The 20,021-nt window shown below is 36.5% G+C and overlaps 1 protein-coding gene, 1 long non-coding RNA gene and 1 pseudogene across 2 annotated transcripts; 1 reads left to right on the top strand and 2 right to left on the bottom strand.

The window, feature by feature from the left end:
* Window positions 1-551: 551 nt before the first annotated feature.
* Window positions 552-3,490, top strand: LOC120143258 (annotated as a pseudogene).
* A 4,737-nt stretch (window positions 3,491-8,227) lies between these two features.
* On the bottom strand, window positions 8,228-9,965 carry LOC120143269. The gene is made up of 3 exons (XR_005517918.1): window positions 9,873-9,965; window positions 9,517-9,637; window positions 8,228-9,035 (listed from the first exon to the last, which is right to left on the bottom strand). It is a non-coding gene; the product is annotated as an uncharacterized LOC120143269 (long non-coding RNA).
* A 503-nt stretch (window positions 9,966-10,468) lies between these two features.
* LOC120143257 lies at window positions 10,469-18,931 on the bottom strand. Its single transcript, XM_039157627.1, has 4 exons — window positions 18,714-18,931; window positions 17,771-17,855; window positions 11,548-11,651; window positions 10,469-10,583 (listed from the first exon to the last, which is right to left on the bottom strand). Exons 1-4 carry the CDS (start codon window positions 18,749-18,751, stop codon window positions 10,469-10,471), a joined length of 342 nt encoding a protein of 113 aa, XP_039013558.1. The 5' UTR covers window positions 18,752-18,931.
* Between the last annotated feature and the right edge of the window lie 1,090 nt (window positions 18,932-20,021).

Genomic DNA, 20,021 nt, shown 5'->3' with positions numbered 1-20,021 from the left:
TAATAATGTTGTGAACATTATTGACAAGCAGGTATATTTTTGCATGTATATTTAATATTTTGGTTGTAGATGATAACGTGGGTTTTTTTGTTAGTGTTGTTCTCAATGGCTCAGATGCCAAGATTATGCTCTCTTATGGAAATCAGACTTCTGTGGCTTCATGTTTTTTACATTATATATTTCTTATTCATCTTTTACCTTTTTAGGTTGCATTCAAACAGGTGACTATAAGCAACAAGTTATTTCATTGTGTGGACTGACAGATGGATTTCTAGCACCGAGTATGTTCCCATTACTTTCATGAAAGTAATATGAATTTGTTTTATAGGAATGCGGTCAATCAAATGGTGGAGATCACTGACATTCAATTTCTTTTGTTACTCTGTCCATCCTATTGAATGTTTATCTCTCTTAAGATGAACATTTTAAGTGCTGATGCCTCTGTAGACTTATTCTTTTCGTAAACTTGTTTTGTTGTTAATCTCTACAATGCTAAAAGTTTTAAACAAAGCTGTAACTAGATATTTTCTGGTGGCAATTTGAGAAGTAAGATGTCCAAGTAATGACCTTTGGGAAGGCATACACCCTTGTTTGCTCGACTAAAATATAGAAGAGAGATTGGACACATAAGATAAATGTTTCTGTATTGCATGGTGAATGTCTATTATGAATTTCGATCTTTGATTCTTAATGTAACCCTTCCTTTGGTTTTTAGATACTTGGAACCTCTTGCAATTGCTTTGGATAATGAAAAATGGTCACTTGTTCAACTACTTATGTCATCTTCATACAACGGATATGGAACCTCCAGCTTGCAACAAGTAAGATTGATGATTTTGCATGAATCTAGGATTTCTTCTTTTTCATTTACTATGACATGAGTTGGGTAAATCCTTGTGCTTTCCATGTTAAATATTTATTTCAGAATGATGCTACTAAAAAGACTGGGTCTAACTTCTGGTAAACTGTGTCTTACAAGGAGATAAGCATTTTCGCCTCCAAATTCTAGGAAAAAGATCTTGTTTTGGGGGATTCGTTTTTAGACTCAAACATCATGCCTTCTTAGTGAAGCTCATAGAATTTATGAAGCTACTTCACCAATTTTGCTTGTGCCATTTAAGAGTTCATTTTAAAAAATGATGGAAGGGTAGTGTGCTAACTATGACAGAGATAAATATTTATTCTTTTCATGTATTGGCTATTTAATACCTGCCAAGATTTTCAATAACATAGCCTTCCACCAAAAAATATGGTTTTAAACTATAAATATTTTTCTTGATTTACATTTTTTAGCAGTTGAGCTTGAAACAAGTGTATGTACCTTGATTGTACTATTCCTTGCTGTTGCGCAAACTTCATGTTATGTTCTCCGTTTTTAAGATGTTATTGCACCATATGTCTTAAAGGATGCCATGGAGCTCGATCAGCTTATCAGTTATCTAATCAACAAAGAAAATTCCGAGGGTGTGGTCCTTCTTGGTCATAGCACTGGCTGTCAGGTAGCCCCAATTGTGTTAAATTTGTTCTGTATCAAAGCTTGTGTGACTGCTTATCAATGGATTTTTCTGAGGTAATAAGGTGGCTTTTTACCCTTTTGTTCATGGAACTAGGATATAGTGCATTACATGCGCACAACTGCAGCTTGTTCCCGAGCAGTCCGTGCTGCCATTTTGCAGGTAGCTCCTATTCCTTCGATCAGTTTGTTTTCTTTAAGTATACTTTATTTGCAACTCATGTACTTCTCCTATGGGTGTGAGATAGGGAGTTTTACTAATCTGTTACCATGATCATTTAAGCATAAATCCTTCTCAAATCCACTCTTTGATAGCTTGAAGTAGAGTAACATCTTATTACTATTTGGAAGTTCCTGATTTATTCTTTTATATTTTTGAACTGATATGTGATATTTTAGTGGTGGAGTATATCTAAGGACCATGAAATAATGTGACTTCCTTCCCTTATTATTTGCTTAAGGCCTTTCTTCTCCCTGCATATGTATTGTTTCCACTCGCAGCTTTAGTCATATTGCCTAATTTGAATGTTCAGGCTCCAGTAGTGATCGAGAATACAGGGCGACTCTTCCTGAAACTGCTGCTATGATTGATTTGGCTTCAAGTGATAAAGGAAGGTTGGGGTTCGGATTTAATGCCTAAGGAAGCAGATCCTTGTGCCCCAATAACTGCCTATAGGTAAGTACAGTGCCACTGTCATCCATCTTGAAATGATAATATGCTTTTATAAGTCCTCATTTCAGAAAAGTTGATTAAAAATCCTCTTTTTCCCTATTAAGTCCGTATCTGTTTCGAATTAGTTATTCTTTATTTACAATTTAACAGTGTGGACTGAGCTAATCATATGTCCAATGAGATCAAGAAACTTTTGTATATTTTTACAGAATCTTTGAGGTCACATGAGCCTTTTTTATGATTGATTTTACTCCATGATCCTTTTCTTTTTACTGTTTTTATGCAATTGCATTATTCTTCTTTGTTGAGATTTCCAATGTCTTGCCAGATATAACTCCCTTTGTGCCTACATGGGAGATGATGACATGTTCAGTTCAGACCTTAACGACCACCAGCTTAAAATGAGACTTGACACATGTCTAACACTCCTTGCCAGGTAACATACGCCTTTCATAGATATATAATTACCCACGTATCTGATGCGTTAAGTAAAAAAAACCGATAAACATTGTAATTCATAATCTGGTAACCAGCCATTTTTCGTTGTGGTGTACCAGTTTCTTTCTCCTTTGAAACCGGTGCATTATCATATTTTCCTTAATACTAGAATTCTCAAGTTTGCGAGTGTGGTGGTTTCCTTTCAGGTTATCTTTTTCCATGGATGATGAATACGTGCCAGAGTATGTCGATAAGAAAGCCTTGGTTGAAAGGTGAGACCGGAAACTCCCTTCCAGTTTCCTGGCAACATTGCCTATTAGAACATCTCTTATTGCATCCAATAGTGTGCATTACCTGATGATATGATCTAGTTGGTTTCTCGTGGAAACAATTTCACGTTCAATTCTGCATATCTTGTTCGTAATTGTAAAATGTCTTCATTGCTGATTGCATGTTTCCTTATCCGAGTAAATGATTTTGCTGATTCATTAACCCGTGCAGGTTGTGCAGAGCCATGGGCGTGCAGAGAAAGTTGAAATCGAACACGGGAACACTCCCTCTCTACCGAGCCCGTGAAGCTGTGCAGGCCATTATCGACTTTGTTAAAAGAGAAGGACCCAACGGCTGGGATGACCCATGAGCTAATGCTGTGATATTCCCTATTAATTCATGATTTAATTCTCAATCATGCTCAGAGATTTTGATTATTCACAACAAATTTAGAGAGAACCGTGTGAAGAAGTTTTATAGTTTGCATGGATAACCTTGTTACCTTCTAGATTGAACATAGTTCTTATTGTATTCATTGCTTTATTTGGAGACCCAAGAAAACTTCATAGCATTGATTCTGTATTTCAAATGGTAAATTGGAGGAATGATTTGCTGAGATCCTCAATGTATGATTTTATGCACGTAAATTCTGCTCTTAGTTTTATATTACGTATAAGTTGAAGATTCAATTCATATTATCTGATTTGATCATTTAAATCTTATAATTTAATTATATCATTGACGTGTAATGAATTAGAATTAAAATTTCAAACTTTAAAAAGTATAGAAAATAGAATTGATTAAATTAGAGTTAGAATTAGATCCCATTTGTCATAGAGCAAGGAATACTAGAAAAAATGGCCAATATTCCTATCAATTATGGTTGTATAACTAATTAGGCCTGTAAATGACTGAACGTTCACTGAATCGTTCGTGAATCGTGCGGCGGGAATTTGTTTATGTGCGTTTATTTATTAAATGAACGAACATGAACAAGATTTTGTGTTCGTTTAATTAAATGAACGAACATGAACATAGGTCTCGTTCGTTCATTTACGTTCGTGGAACGTTCAGTTATGTTCATTCAGTTATGTTCGTTATGTTTGTTCGGTATGTTCGTTTATTCATTCATTTATGTTTAAGCCAATCTTCTTAAATTAATTTTGGTGACTAATTTGTAAGTATCGTAAAAATATAATTATCTGATATTCTGATGACAACTCCATAATTAACCCAATTTTATTGGAAAATCCAACAATATTAACATGGTTAGTTCTTTACCGTCAACATCCTTTGCGTCAGAACCCTATTGACTGCGCCACCAGCTGATTATCCGATGAGCAAAGAGGAGTCCCAGAAACCGGTTGCTTTCGAAACCAAGTCCAAAGGTGATGGATTCCGGAAGGATGTAAGTATTAAGCACCGTTTTCTTCTACTCAAATAATTTTCTTTCTTTCATATATAATGGGGTATCGAATTTACAAGTAAATAGTGATCATCCAGCAACTCAAGTCAGCTTACTTTTGAACTCAAGAATCCAATAATCGAGCTCTTAATTTTTTTTAGTTCAATCCTTTTCGAGTTCAAGTCGAGCTTGATAATTTTAAGCTCGCGAGTTTTCGAGTCGAGTCAAGCTGACTTTGAAAGTTTTCGAGTTCGAGTCGAGCTCAGCAATACTCGAGCTCGACTCGGCTCGTTTACACCCTAGGTAGGGTCTCCAATGTTTATGTTCGTTTATGTCGTGTTCATTTATGTTCGTGTTCGTTATGTTTGTATTCGTTTATGTCCGTTTATTTATTAAATGAACGAACATGAACAAGTTATATTCCTTAATAAACGAACATGAACAAAAAACATTTTGTTCGTTTATGTTCGTGTTCCTTTATGTTCGTTTATTTATTAAATGAACGAACATGAACATACCTCCGTTCGTGTGTGTTCGGTTCGTTTACATGCCTATAACTAATGTCAGGCTTCTGAAAAGTTTGTGTTACTTAATAGACATGATTATTATTTAGTAATAAAACTTTCTTTTAGATATAAAAACTACTTGTGATGCGTATTTAATTAGGGTAAATTACACATGCTGTCCCTTTTATTTTCAGTCCGATTGATTTTAGTCATTGGTTCAAAAAAATCAGTTTTGATCTTTAAGTTACCAATTTCTGCTTTCAGTTAACTCCCATTAACCCAATTTCTGATCTTTCGGATGTTAACTCCATTAACCCAGCAACATCGCATGATTTCCGTTAGTGTCAAGATTTCTTTTTTTTTCTTTTTTTTTTTGATAGGAGTGTCGAGATTTCTTTCAATTTTGAAAGAGCAAAAGCAAAGCGCTTTTTTTAACGGGGTGACGGGCAGATACCATAATTGGGCAAAAATCATACATATTTTTTCCTCGACAAGCAGCAGTACATAATGAAAACCGATGCCATATAATCAAATTTTTTGGTACATGACAGTACCTTCGTTTTTGTCCTTTTTTATGTCAAACAATCTGCGATGTCACGACGACTCCTAACGCTATCTTAGCTACAAAATAATACAATCACCAACCGTGCTGTTCAAACATGGTAATCTTAACTTTCATCGACTACTTCGGAGAAGTTGAGATCCCAGCGCCGCATCAAGCCATTCATGATGTTGTTAGAGGGGCTCCTTACCACCGTAACAGTGGCTTTCGTGCTAGCTGATATGTCAGCATCAGATGAACTTTGGTGCTTGCTGATGTACCAATTCGAGCAGATTTCCCTGTGTCCCTCGGTTCCGGTATTGATGGTTGTGCCTCAAACGAGGTTCCACAGTTGACGCACCAGTACCACAAGATGCATGCTCCAAGGATTCTGTTTCAAAGGATGCCTGATTTGCTCCAGTGGAGTGGAAATAGACTCTGGGGACAAGGAGCTGTACTTCTCTGTGGTGGAAGAAGTATCCATGCTATTTTTTTCGTCTTTCTGTAATGACTCCGTTAACCAGCACTAGCTTTCGGTTGCTCTTCTGTTCGGGAATGTTGCGTCTCCAAGTCCTTTAAGGACTCAATTATGGCTTCCTAAACATCTGAATATAAAAATGTACACAAAAGATCAAGTTATTTAAATAGCCAAATAATTTTGTGGACATCAATGGAAGATTAAAAGCTTCAACTCACCTTTCTTCCTCCTCCACGTTACATGGAAAAACCGTCAAGTCGTCCAATTGATATTCCACATACTGATCATTTCCATTATTGTTGGCACATGAGGCGAAATGGATCGCTGCTCAATAATTCAAAGCTTATCATATCGGATGATGATGGACCATCACCATCGAAGGCATCTTTATCCTGTGCAAGCATCAATTAGCATAATATTACAATAAAACAAAGCATCATAGGTCGTATGCATTAATTAAATCGAATTACGTAATAATGTGAATGTTTTAGAGAATGCAGCATGCAATTGTAAAACTTGATAATAAATGTTCTTCCTATGGATTGGACATTTAGATAATCCCATTAGAAGAAAGCTTAGTGAGAAAAAGGGGAAACAAAAATACCTCACATCCAGGTTTATTTTCTCTAGATGGGATACCAGAAGGACCTGAAAAAATCCAAATGTAGAAAAATAAACAGTAAAAACAAGAGAAGACTGCTTAGAAGGTTTCAAATTCCTCAATATTGCTTTTTTTTCTTTTGGCTAATACTTTTTCCCTATGTAACGATGTTTATTTTAAATACAAAGCAGAAGTTCATAGTTGTTCATCCATGCAGTTTTCCAGAATCTCATTTCCAGATTCCCATGAGATTCTGGAAAATCCATTTGAAGAATTAGTTCACAGGCCATTCTTGAAGAAGGCAGAAATAAGCAACTAAAACTGACCTCTGTTCGACTTATAGGTCTTTTAGAACGAACTTGTTCAATGGCATAGATTTAGGCAAAAGAAACTGGTTGATACCGGCAAATTCTGCCTGAGAATTACATTACAGAAAGAAACCTATCTAGTCTTACAACCGTCGGCAATCCCGATAACTGCTCCACGTGAAATTCCCCCCAACCAGAGGCATATCAATAAGTCCCGTATGCTGAATAAATGATTAAAAGTTTCCAGTGAATTCCTGTTATGACCTCTGCCTAACTTCTCCTCTTCGTTCAAATAGGCATTAAAATCCCCTCCCACGCACAAAGGAATACTAAACCCGTTTAAAAACAATCCCAGTTCATCAAAAAAAGCAGCCTTCTCTTCTTCCACAGACGGGCCATAAACGTTAATGAAGCCACACCTAAGGTGATTAGACTTGATCCTTCCAAAAACAGCAATAAACCTCCTAATAAACTGATCGTCAATCTCAAAAAAATTGTCATCCCAACAGCTTAACAAACCTCCAGATGAACCTATTGCTGGAGACTCAACGGACCCCTGCAACCCATTCAAACCACTCCTCCTTAAAAACGACATTGGTAATTTTCGAGTTTTGTTTCTTGAAGAAAAAGAAACGACGGTTTTTTCACAGAAACAAGTTTTTGCACCACTCTATGTTTCTTTTTTTACCCAAACCCCTAACGTTCCAAGACAATATACTTAGCTTAGTCATGATACTCAAACAAACAGAACCCAGAACTCCCACATACAAATCTCCAGGTCAAAGCCCCACACAACCCTTTTCTCCAATTCAACAATCTTTTGTAAAAGCTTCCTTCCCCTCCTTGAAAGATATCCCAGCATTACTAATTTCCATGTAGCAATTGCTTCCTCAACCAACAAAGGAAAAGCTGATGAGGAAACAGTATCAACACTAGCATGATCAACAGCTTCCCTAAATAGAGACCTTTTAATTCTCCTGTATGGTCTGCGCCCAAGAACTGTCCCATTCCTTTATCGAAAAACCAGCAGCCTCGGGAACATCAGAAAGACAACCTCTAGAAATTAAAGCTCTTCCTGTCTCACCATTGAACACCCCTCGTGACTTTTCCTTACAATCCTGCATCTTATTACAATTTCTCACAACCTGATTCCAAATCTTTCTAGACTTCGACCTACTATAAGTTTATTAGGCTCTGATGAATTTCCTTCCAACCGGAGCAGTCTTCGTGGATAACGAACTTGCAGAGCAGGTTTGTGAACCCCCTTAAACTTATCAACTTTAAGCCAACCGGAGCCCCTCCTCCAACTTCAACTACTACTGATTCCTTAATTGTATGAAAAAAGGACTACGGCCCATAGAGTTTAGGCAGTTTTCTTGCTCCAGACCAGTCAACTGAATCCCTCCAAGGCCTGAATTAGGCCCACTATCCTGGTCAACATTATCAAGCTCGCTTTCAGCCTTATTTCTTTCTTGTTGCTGTTTTCTTCTTAACCACATCACTTGGTATGAGAGATAGTACTGTAAGATTATCCTCCTTTTTTCTTTTTTGAATTTTATGTCCAATTAAAAAAGGTTTTTTTTCCTTTGTCTTTCCTTTCATTTTTCAACTCTACCAAGCAATGGATGGAAGAAAAATAATTTTCTCCTCCCAACTCTCAATCTTTCCTAAAGCACACCAATGGGAAAACGGGATTCTGTTTTTCCACTTTTTGCAACTTTCTGTTTTCCTATTGTCCTTGCCCAGCAAGGCGTAACATCCACTAATGGTTTAACCAGTATAGAAGAAGAAGAAACTAATGCAATGTCAGGTTGTCTTTTCTGTTTGTATTAAAGGCTCAGCATACTAGGCTAGTCACTTATGACCATGTTTATCTAGCCGATGGTTATATAGTTCATAGGAGTAGATGTTTTGGAGGGTTCAATGGATTGCTCTAGAATACCCGTTATTGCTTACATTGGTTAGGGCACACTCTCTTTTCCTCCAATTAGACTTAGGGAGGGTTTTAATGAGGCCCCTGCCAATGTTTTTCATTATTATCCCTACATAATGCTTTTGCTTTTCTGAATAAAATTACTACTTTTCAAAAAAAAAAACCTAAAGCAAAACTGCTGAACAGAAGTGATTAATGCAAAAATATCATGAAGAGACTCAACCATGTGAAACTCAAAAATGAGTTGCATAATCAAAATAGAAGAGTAAGCAGTCTCCAGCTTAAAACCTTGATGGTGTTCAGCCCTGTTATGTCAAATTTCGCCTTTTTTCGGATAGCTTTTCGCATGATCTGGATTGCAAACCTAACCTGCAGTAAGCAAATAAAAATATTTGGCATGCTGACGACAAAAGACTGAAAATGAATGTTAATAGGTAACTCACAGCAATATAACCTATCCCTAAACAGCTCAAATATTTACCTGCCGCATATGATGCACTTCCAATTGAAAGTCATTGCTATGAAATTTTTTCCTTTTGTTTGTAGTGTTTGATTATCATTAATTATAAAGAAAACGGGCTTTGAATAAACAAGAAATATGAAATCAATCTAGTGCAATGCATCCACAATAAACATCAGTTAGCAGAGGTCTCTAAGTAATCAATTCCATAGATCTTTAGTTGCCAACACCAAATTTCCCATACAATCTCTACCACCAGCATATCCTCTTCATCGTTCAGTGGTTAATGAGTTATGCACAAAGTCAAGAAGAGCAAGAAACAAGAAAATCTATCATAACTAATACAATGTATTTACTTACTGTGAACTTTTTTTTTTTGAGGAAACTTACTGTGAACTTGGGCAAACGGAATTATATGTATCTACTAGTTCCATCATCAGATCTACCAAGTCAGAAAAGGGACTGTCAAGAACCATTCCCGCAATTGAAGGATCTTCAGCTCCATACATGACTGTAAACAGTCATTTACATCCTTAAATCACATTGAATAAAACATGAAATCTTACACGCAAACGAAAAAAGACAGCAAAATAAAAAATAGATCTTGTTTGGTTAACATTTGAGAAATCCAACAGGATAGCTTCATGAATTAATTAAACTAATTGAAATAGGAAATGGTTTCGATGCTGAAAACTTTAAAAACAGAAAGCTCAAAGAAAGATGACATTGGCAAGTGCTGTAGAAACCTGGTAACAGCACCCATTGAGCGGCCCCATAAGCCAATCAAAGAGACATTTCCATCTGCCCGCAAATAATCAACACTGCTTTCAGATCATCTTTCTGAAAAATAGGAAAAGAATGTCAGGCAGCAAATTTTTGGCATGCAAACTCTCGGATAATAAGAATACACTTAAGCTGGGGAGAAGGATCAAAGGAAGAGAATGGACTATTTAGCCTTTTTAGATCAACTATAACATGAAAGTTGCAATTTCATGCGTAATGGAATATATTAAACCATTGTCGATATCAATGAGCATGGTCAAGAAAATTTTTATGCATATGTAAACTTTCAAAACCTAAAGACCCCAAATATTCACCCCCAAAACAAGTTTTAGCAGAAGACTAATATTGGCCGTAAGAATATCCAAATAACCCAAGAGGCCACGACATAATAACAGTTAATATAATTGGTTTGTGGAGAACCACATTATACAAGTTTACAACCACTAAAGATTATATGCAAAAAATTACTAAATTATCAATGAAACATGACGAATTTTCTGCATCCATAAGAATGAGAGAAAGGTTTAGATTTTTTTTCAATTAGTGGTGACCACTTACTTCATACCAACAAGGTGACATACTCTCCTCCGGAAAACCCAGATCCTGAAAAGTCAAGAGTGAAAACTGTAATATTTGAAGGCAACAAGATCATAGCCGCTTCACTAGCATCAGCCCTGCACCCACTACCAAGAATCAAGTGCTACCACTCAGCAATGATGTCTAGAACACAGTAATAATAACAACAATACAATGATAAGCAAGTAGAAAAGTACATCATTTTGTGATAGTTGGCTGTCAGCATAGAAGATTCTACAAAAGGAAACACATATACGATGGATCTGAAGCAGGAAACATACTAGATGTAACCAAAACTCTTTTATTTCCAAGAATTTTCTTATCAGTTTAAATAGAACTTTTGCAGTCATATTTTTCTTTTCCTTGATAGAATATGAAACTAGGGTCTTCTTTGCTAAATTTTTTCTGATAAGATTCTTTGCTAAATTTTAAACCTATGTATTATGATCAAAGCAAGTTGAAAGTTCTAGTAAATTAAGGTAGGCAACTCCCTAAGAGGGTTCTAATCCAAAGGCAAGAATGGGAATCCAATAAGGGAAAAGATCCCTTTCTTTGAATCGGATTTTTGTGTTACTCGTCCTATAACTCAATCCCAGACTCCACAACACTAGTCAACGCTTAGTACTAAATTATATAAAAAAAAAAGGAGGTTACAAACAATAATAAAAAAATAGCATGAGAAATATAATAAAATCAACAACCTAACTAACATGAAGTGCAATTATATCAGCATTTCTAATCGAGATGCAAACTAATTGCTAGTTGACGAAACACTTTATAAGAAAGAAAAATGAAGAAAAGGAAAGTAAATGAAAGATGGACTAGTCTTAATTAAGTAAACCAATTGTATTATATGGCTAGTCTTGATTAAGTAACCAGATACAGTTTGTATTGAGTAAATCAATGCTATTAATGGCTAGTCTTGATTGATGAATGCAAGTTGGAGAAAATTGTATTTCTCGATTGAGCACAAACTTCGATATTTTTTTCCTCGCCAAAATTTCCACAGACAATATTGATAATAAGCGCAGTTTTCATAGGAACCAACTAAAATACCTTTACCTGTTTCCATGGCAGTATATCACACAGGGAAAAGGATTTCCTTCGGGACTGACCAAGGGCACGAAGTGACTACACTGTAGAACATCTCCCCTATTGTTTTTAACCTGCAACAAGGTCAAAATATCTCATTAATGATGCTAACCAACTCATTCATCTAAATTAAAAAATTCTAACTATAACGATGTACAAATAACTGGTTACCAACTATACTAACCTTTATTAATAAAAGAATGACCCAAAAAAACTAATGGGGCAAGATTCTAACGGTTTTCATAGTTGCAACCTATGATTGTTTTTGATAAAATTGGAGGTCCCACTAAAAAACACCCTTCATGCTTCTTGGATTACTTTGGAGAAATCCGAAAAGTAGCGGAAGGAGGAAAGAGTACCTTAGATTTTATTTCAACATTAATTCATTTACATCGGTACCAAATATATATGAAGAAAAAATACCAACAACCTAGAGCAACAAAAACAACCTTCCTTAATCTCAAAACACAAAAATAACCCCAGAGAGTTTCATCCTCCCTCTGGCCTTCCTACCCAATCCCCTGCTTCGCTAATTCATCTGCTTTAACATTGACACTCCTCCCAACGGCGAAGAACAATTGCCCATTCCTTTACTATTGTTTCAATACCTCTAACCAGATTCAAGAAAGAGGCCAGGACACTTCAAGGGGTCTTTAACCCATTCTAAAGCTGTCTTGCAGTCACTTTCTACAGTCAACCTCTTTCCTTACTACATTCCATCTCGAGAAAAGTATCAATACCATGTCTTATTGCTAACAACTCTGCTTGCACCAGGTCCTTGCCCCACTGCTATTGAAAAAGAATCAAGGCAATCCCCACTCTGATCATGAAATATCCCACAATACCGCCTCCATTCCAAGAAGCTGAAATCGCCCCATCCACATTTACCTTTATGAATCCAGGTGGTGGTAGGAATCACCTTTCTTCCACCAGTCTAAGTGGCCGAACCGAAGGCACTATCGGCTAAAGACAATTCATTAACCAAAACATCGGAGGGGATCGATGGCGTTGGATAGCAGACCTTGAACCATGAGACTGCTCGAAACTTTGTCAAAAAGAAAACCTGTAGAGTATCCATGGAAGCATTGTTGAAACCATCTCATTCGAAACTTCCATATTGTCCAAAATACTGCAAATGGCATGATCTTCCACATCGGATTCAGAACCGAGACATGAGTTGCATTTTGCCAAGAAAGTAAGAAAGAGATTATATCACCTGGGAATACAGTACTAATTTTCCAAACCCTCAGAATTCTACACCATATATCCCATGCCACTTTGCACCCTATAAAGAGGTGACACTGTCTCATTTTCTTCCTTGCATAAAGGGCACAAGGAATCCGTAATTGCCTTTACTCCACGCTTCAATAATTCTGATTTGACAGCAATCCTCCCATTAACCACTTGCCAAAGAAAATTTTCCACTCTTGTGGAGCGAATCCCAACCATATTAATTTACTCCATTCAACGCAATTGTTCTTCTGCCTAGCTAACATGGCTCCCTGCAGATTTTACAGTATACACTCCTTCCCATTTCCAGTCCATGATAACAATCAGACTCATATCACTTGATCTAAATTCACTCAACAACAAAAATTCCCATTGTAATGGGTAAGGAGAGGTAGGGTAGTAGGCTGCCCCCAACTCTAGGTTGAGAGCAACTTCCGTGGAAGACCTCCGGCAATTAAAAAAAATAAAGATAAAATACAATATATGTATAAATAAATACATAGTGAACAGTCTTCTTATACAGTCTTCATATGCGCGTCTGTAATGGAAAGTATTCCCTGCAAATAATCCCTGGAAGAAAATTCTCTGCATATAGACAGAAAACGTAAGACCCGACTAAATTTAAAAAGAAACAAGAGAATGATACACAGAAGTCATCGATAGCAAGCTACGAGAAGGAATAAAATCAAATGGATTAAAACCTAAACTAAGACAACACTAATCCGCTACCCTAGTTCTAAACCTTCATAGATTCCAATGACAGAAAACGTATAAATAAAATCATGGAAATTACTACAAAGGCATTAAAAAGAAGACAGAGATGCTACACCCTATGGTTGTGACCCACACTACTCGGCTATCCTAGTCTTAAGTCTCCATAATTTCCTATCAGGTCATGTCCTCGGTAAGGGCTAAATCTTGCAGCCTTCTTTGTAGGGGAATGTTCCATTCCAAACCCCATCTTCCTTTCGTGCCGAAATCAGCTACCCTGCCATTTTGTTCCCAGACAACGCATAAATCCTCGGGATTATCTCACTAAATTGACCACATTTTAATTTTTTTTTTTATAGAAGTTGGAGGTCTCATTAAAACTCCCTTCGTATTCGTCCACATACTAAGAAGTATTAACGAACATTGGAAGGAAGAAAAGAGTAACTCATATTCATTGAATAAAACACCCATTACATATGAAAACAAACCCTCAACGGGATAAACACCATTACAAAACATGATCACCTAAAACTCTCGCCTTCTCGACCACAAAGATCTAGAGGTAATCACCCTATACCTAAGATAAACCTCCAGCAAAAGAAAAAACAACCCAACAGTTAATGACATAGCATACATGAAAACACACCTAAACCATTAAACCGAAAACATCCGTCTCTGAAGGGACCTCAACAAAATACCAACATGTTTCAAAATCACCAAAGAATCAGCTCAATAAGTTATCTTCAATGAAACAAAACCACATTTCCTTCCCTTCAATCAATGTATCCTTGCCACTTAAATCAGAGCTTTTTTTTGTCTTGCATTTCTTCACCACACGATTTTTAATTTCCCAGGGATAGGGAGCACCACTGGGGTATCTTCCTTTAATATTGCGTCACTGGATAAACCATGAGAAGTAATGACCCGTCAAAGAACATCCCCTGAGGCTAACTCCATCAGAATGATCAACTGATTTATTAACTGGATGCTCTACGATATTAAATTTTGATCCACAACCTCCATTGAATGAAACCCTGCATCTGAACAAGGGGAAGGAGACATTCCTAACCTAACATCGTAGGTCTGCTTTTAGTTAGGTCATCCTCACCCAATTGCTCGAATCTTCATCACCTTTGACACTCTTATGAGTGAAACCTAGTGGGGACCTTCAATGCAACATCTTCGACGGGGCAATTTAAACCTGAGGATTACACTGAAGATCTTGACAGAGAATTCTCCGACGTTGCCCCGAGAAAACAAATCAAATCTGTAGCATCATCGACTTCCTCAGGTCCAAGAGTTTGGTTTGAAAGAAGGCTCAACTTCATGCACCATGATTAAAAAAATTAGAACCGACCTTCAAACTCAAGGACTCATCAATTCTCACTTTAGTCTCCGTGGAGGATTTGAATCTTGCACGATCAAAAGGAAGGAAACTGAGAGCTTTCATCAATTGTTAATAATTTGCCCCACCTAGCAATGTTCTTGAAAGTACCCTAATTTCATGCGTGAAGAATCCCTTCGCAAACTACCCTCACTTTCCACTCTGGAAAACCAATCTGCAAGAGTCTCTGATTGTTCATTCTTCACCCTTCTCAACGTAGCATCCTCAAATAGAGAACTACATTCCCAGCAGCTCTCATCAACGAGAGCCATTGAATCCTTTGTCTTGCATTTGGCTAGCCAGATTGCCAATTTTGGTATAGTTCTTGCACCAACCCATAAGGCAGTTTTCCAAAACTTGAAGTTTAGCTTCGTCAACAACACCGTCTACTGTATAAATTATTTCTTGTAACAACTTCCCTCTCAGGCTTTGGTGAGCAACGAGCGACACTTTCTCCAAAAAGAATGTCTTGGGTTGTATTTAGCCAAAGAGACTCCTATTTTACTACCATCAATGCGAGCGCCATTCATCTTTGAGATCGCTTTTTTGGCTTCTCCAATTGTTGCAAAGAATAAAACCGAAACGAAGCCCTTTGAATTTCTTTTGGTTGGAATGAAGGCATCAATAACCTGACTGTATGGGCAAAATAACGATCCAAACCGCTTCCAATGGATCTTCTCTGGTAAATTATCAATGTATAACGTAAAGCAACCAGTTCTATACCCATTGTTGATTCTTGGATAATCTTTCTTCACCAGTAATTAAAAACGTGGAATCTTGTGGTAGGATTTCCGCCTTAGAAATCTGCGCAATGGCCCCTTCCACGCCCTTGCTTCAACCAACGAATCATCCCTATTCTTGTTTGTCACCAACACCCATCCTCTCATATTCTTCCGCTGCCATTGTACTACGCTGCTTCTTCCTCGCCTCCTCTGATTTCTGCACGGTCCTTGTATGCCCATCTCTCTGATTTTGTTGCTCCACTTCAGTCACCTTCGACAGTAGAAAATCCACCCGATTCGCCTTATTATCTGGTTTTTTCAAAGGTTTGCGGTCTCCTTTTCCTATCTTTTTTTTTTTGATAGGAGGTGGAGGCCTCGTTAAAAACCCCCTTCTTGATTAAAGGAGCACTGATCGGTTTTTCTTAATCAGTGGAAAGAAGAAAAGAGTGTCTCAAATTTTATTAATAACTGAAGATTACATAATGTTAAAACAGACAATCCCCTTACAAAGACAACCCGCAACACACCTAGACACACATCTGAAATAAAGGAGAAACATCAAAACCCAACAAGCAAAAGAAAACTACCCAATACCAGCCTTAGCTAATGTATCTGCTTCAATATTAGCAGTTCTGTCTACCCATTTAATAACACCTTGCGATCTCCTTTTCCTCTATCTCGGACTGACGACGATTCTTAGTCTGGCGAGATGAGGTTTCAGCCTGTTTCTCTGTTACTTCATCGCGTTTCTTGGACGTCATTTTTTAATGCAGAGGCTTCCGAACTGTTTTAGTTTGAACGAAAAACCCGAGAAGTATTTTGCTAGGGAAGTTTATGCCTACGTACGTGAAAACCCAGAGCCAGCAGCAGCGTTCTGGAAATATTAACCCTGAACAGTGACGGAATTTTTCACAGGAAGATTTCCGGTGAACGGCAGTGGGTATTCACAGTAGAGTACTTGGGTTTTGTCGCGAGCTTCCGGCGAGCACAGTGGAACGGTTGAAATGAACTCAGAAGACTGCTGGAGGAAAAAATCGGCGGAGAAAGGCGAGTAGATTTGCTTCGATTGAAGGGGAATCTATAAAAAACCAAGAATATGGAAACGCTATGGATAGACGATGATCCTTGAGAAAAAACGGCGTCAAAAGGAGGTCGAAGTGCAACGCGGACGGTGGTCGGAGGACGGCAGACGACAAGCGACGGACGGTGGACGGCTAACGACGGATGACGGTGGTGAAGGCTATTTAAACGTCACTCATATTCTCTCTCTCCCTTTGCCCCTGGAAATTTGAAATTTGAAATTAGAAATTGTCTAGGTTAGAGAGAAGCCCAACTAAATCTTATTGAAACTTTGACCACATTTTAATATTCCCAACAAACTTTCAAACCATCCTAAGAATGAGAAACCTATGATTGTTAATATTCCCAAGTACCAGAGCTTGGCCTAAGAATGTTACTTGGTGCACAAAGCTGAAATCTTTCAAACCATCCTAAACATATCATCATAGAATTTTCTTCTGAGTATGTCGATACTCAGGGATCATCTCACTAAATTGACCACATCTTAATTCTTGTACTACTGCAAGTCGATCAAATCTAGATGTTGGGTAATATTACAAGAGACTGTTTATCTTGTTAGAGCACAATTCAGATCTGCCCACCCAAAAAAAGATTCAGATTTTTCCATTGGTACAATATATCATCAGGAAAAATCCATATGCAGAAGACAGGATAAGACATCTAATATTATAGAAGTTTTGATCTTCAATAACGTATGGTGTTCAACGAACATGCCAGCATAAAGGTTACCAACAGCTGATAAGGAAAAATGGTAAGATTATAAATTAATTTTAATAAAAGTTTAAAAGAAAAAACCCTTTCTGCAATGTTTCCTCTCAAAGGGAAAGAGAAAGGGAAAAGGAACTAATGCTAAAGGCACGTAGCAAACAGATTTTATTCATCATTTGAAAAGTTGATAACACCACAAATCGACTCTATCCATTGTGCTTTCTACAACATAAGTTTACTAATTGAAGAATCATGGAAATAAACAGGTCACAATAAATAAATCCGAACAAACCAGAAAGTAATAACTTTAGGAAGTTAAATAAATTTAAATTTTTCCCTTGAATAATTTAAAAGGTACCTCTATATCCTTTCTCTGGTAACATTTTCCTTTCAACAGAACTCTCTCTTCTTCCAACAGATCAAATTCTGGATTGTATTCAGCTCTGCCGCCAAAAAGTGATGCCCATAACAAAATTGTGCAAAGTTCAATAAAGTTACAGTTGGGAATAATTCACAGTCCTAAATTAACTATGTTCCAAGCATATATAAGTATCTCATAATAAAAGTTCCCGACAAACTTTCCACTCAGTTTTCTTTCCCATCTAATTCTAATGAAAGGATTTATGGGCCTTTCCGTAACTCTCCTGATTATAAACCATCTTATCTTTAAAGTAGAACAGCATTAGAACAACAGACATGAAGATCTAATTCTTACTAATAACAGTTTAAGTTCCACAGCTATGCTACTCATCAACATTCTAGCATGCAGCATGAGAAAATTTCATCTTCCCACTCTAGGTTAGTTACTAACCCGATAACCGCTAAAGTTTTCAGAGCATAGAAATACACTAAACTAGAAAATTTTAGAATATCATAAAACAATAACTAAATCATGATCTTACAAATAAAAAAAGCCATCAAAATGCTAGAATTATGGAAAGATCAAGGGAACAAAGAGGCTAGTTAATTGATTAAATTCAAACTGTTAAAGGAAAGGCTTGCTGGAAACTGGCCAACATTAACACGGAAGTAAAAACCTTAAATCTGATGCTATATAGAAAGGGCCCAAGTACAAGCAATTAGTTAAACGTATCTCATTCAAGCAAAAGGGTTTTCAGTTCTTATTCCATACAGACCAAAAACGCTTAAATTTCAAAACCCAATTTTCCCTTCTCTTCCCAAAATTCTCATCAACCAAACAAAACCGAATCATAAGCCAAAATAAAATTCAATGAAAGTAGGAAAGAAGACCACTTGTTTTCTAAAAAGAAAAAACGTAACATTAAAAATCAAATGACTACCTGGGAGGCCGTATTATAAAGTTGACAAGCTGCTCCATAGATTTCAAAAAACGATAGGCAATGATCTGTGCCCACCTTGAGTTAATAAAGCAAAACCCAACAATGGAAAACTGAAGTATAAATGAAAGGCAAATTCTTTCGATAATATGTTACAGTTGTTAAAGAAAAGACAGCAAGGAAACAAAGAAAAAGCCCACCCTGAATGAATAAAGAAAAGGGTTTTCTGAGAGAAAAATGAAATGAAAAGAAGAAAAGGTTTGTGAAATATATTATCTACTTGTTTACTTCAGAGATTCGGGCTGAATAACTTCTGGATGTGATATGTTGTTTGATAATGGTTCTGATCATTCAGAATATATTTTTGTGTTGAATCATTTAATATTATTTTATTAATCAATCAACATTAAATTATTCAGAGATAAAAAAACAAAACTGAATATTTCATTCAGAGCAAAAATAAACCACCTCTAAATCTTTGCTCTGCCTATTCAACCTGCTTGAATGTAGCACGTACTTGAGTGATGTCTAGTTTTTTTTATTTCATTTTCAACTGATTATTCTTTTTCTTTTGGTCAAAAAATTAAGTTTTTGGTAAAAAAAATACTTTAATTTAGTGATAAGATAAACAGTATAATATACATGAAAAATTGAACTAACAAAAGTAAAAAAAATAATCTTTATCCTTTTCATCAACCTGGCGAGTTTGGGTGTTGCGCGCCCCTTTGGTTTTGTTACATGGTGGATTCTTCTCCAGCAGCTACTGTTGTTCTACCTGAACACTTACACATTAAATATTAGGGTAAACTACTTATTTAGTAACTCAACTATAACTTTAGTTCATTTTTAGTCACTCAATTATTAATTTTTAAAAATCATCGATGATATTGTTTTAGTTTCATTTTAATCGTCCGCCGTTAAAAATTAACAAACTGCTGACATGATTTTTTTCTATTTTTTCAATGATGACGTGAAATTATCTTATGATGACACACAGTGGCGGATGCACGTTAAGCTCAGGGTGGACACGTACTCACCCTCATTTTTTTTAGAATTCAAATTTTCTTCTTTAAAACTCGAAGTTTTTTTCATTAATATATGTGTGCCCACCCTGAAATTCTATTATATCGAAAAATTTATATTATCTATATATGTCTACCCACCCTCAAAAAAATTTCTAGATCATCCACTGATAACACATCAGCATCATCGTTAATATTTTGACAACGAATAATCAAAATAACCAAAATGTAATGTCATGATTTAAAAAAATAGTCGGACGATCAAATGAAATCAAAATGATAGTTAAGT

This window comes from Hibiscus syriacus, unplaced genomic scaffold, assembly GCF_006381635.1.
Source record: "Hibiscus syriacus cultivar Baekdansim isolate YM2019G1 unplaced genomic scaffold, ASM638163v2 tig00110840_pilon, whole genome shotgun sequence".
Lineage (NCBI taxonomy): Eukaryota > Viridiplantae > Streptophyta > Magnoliopsida > Malvales > Malvaceae > Hibiscus > Hibiscus syriacus.
This window is presented reverse-complemented; position numbering and strand designations above follow the sequence as displayed.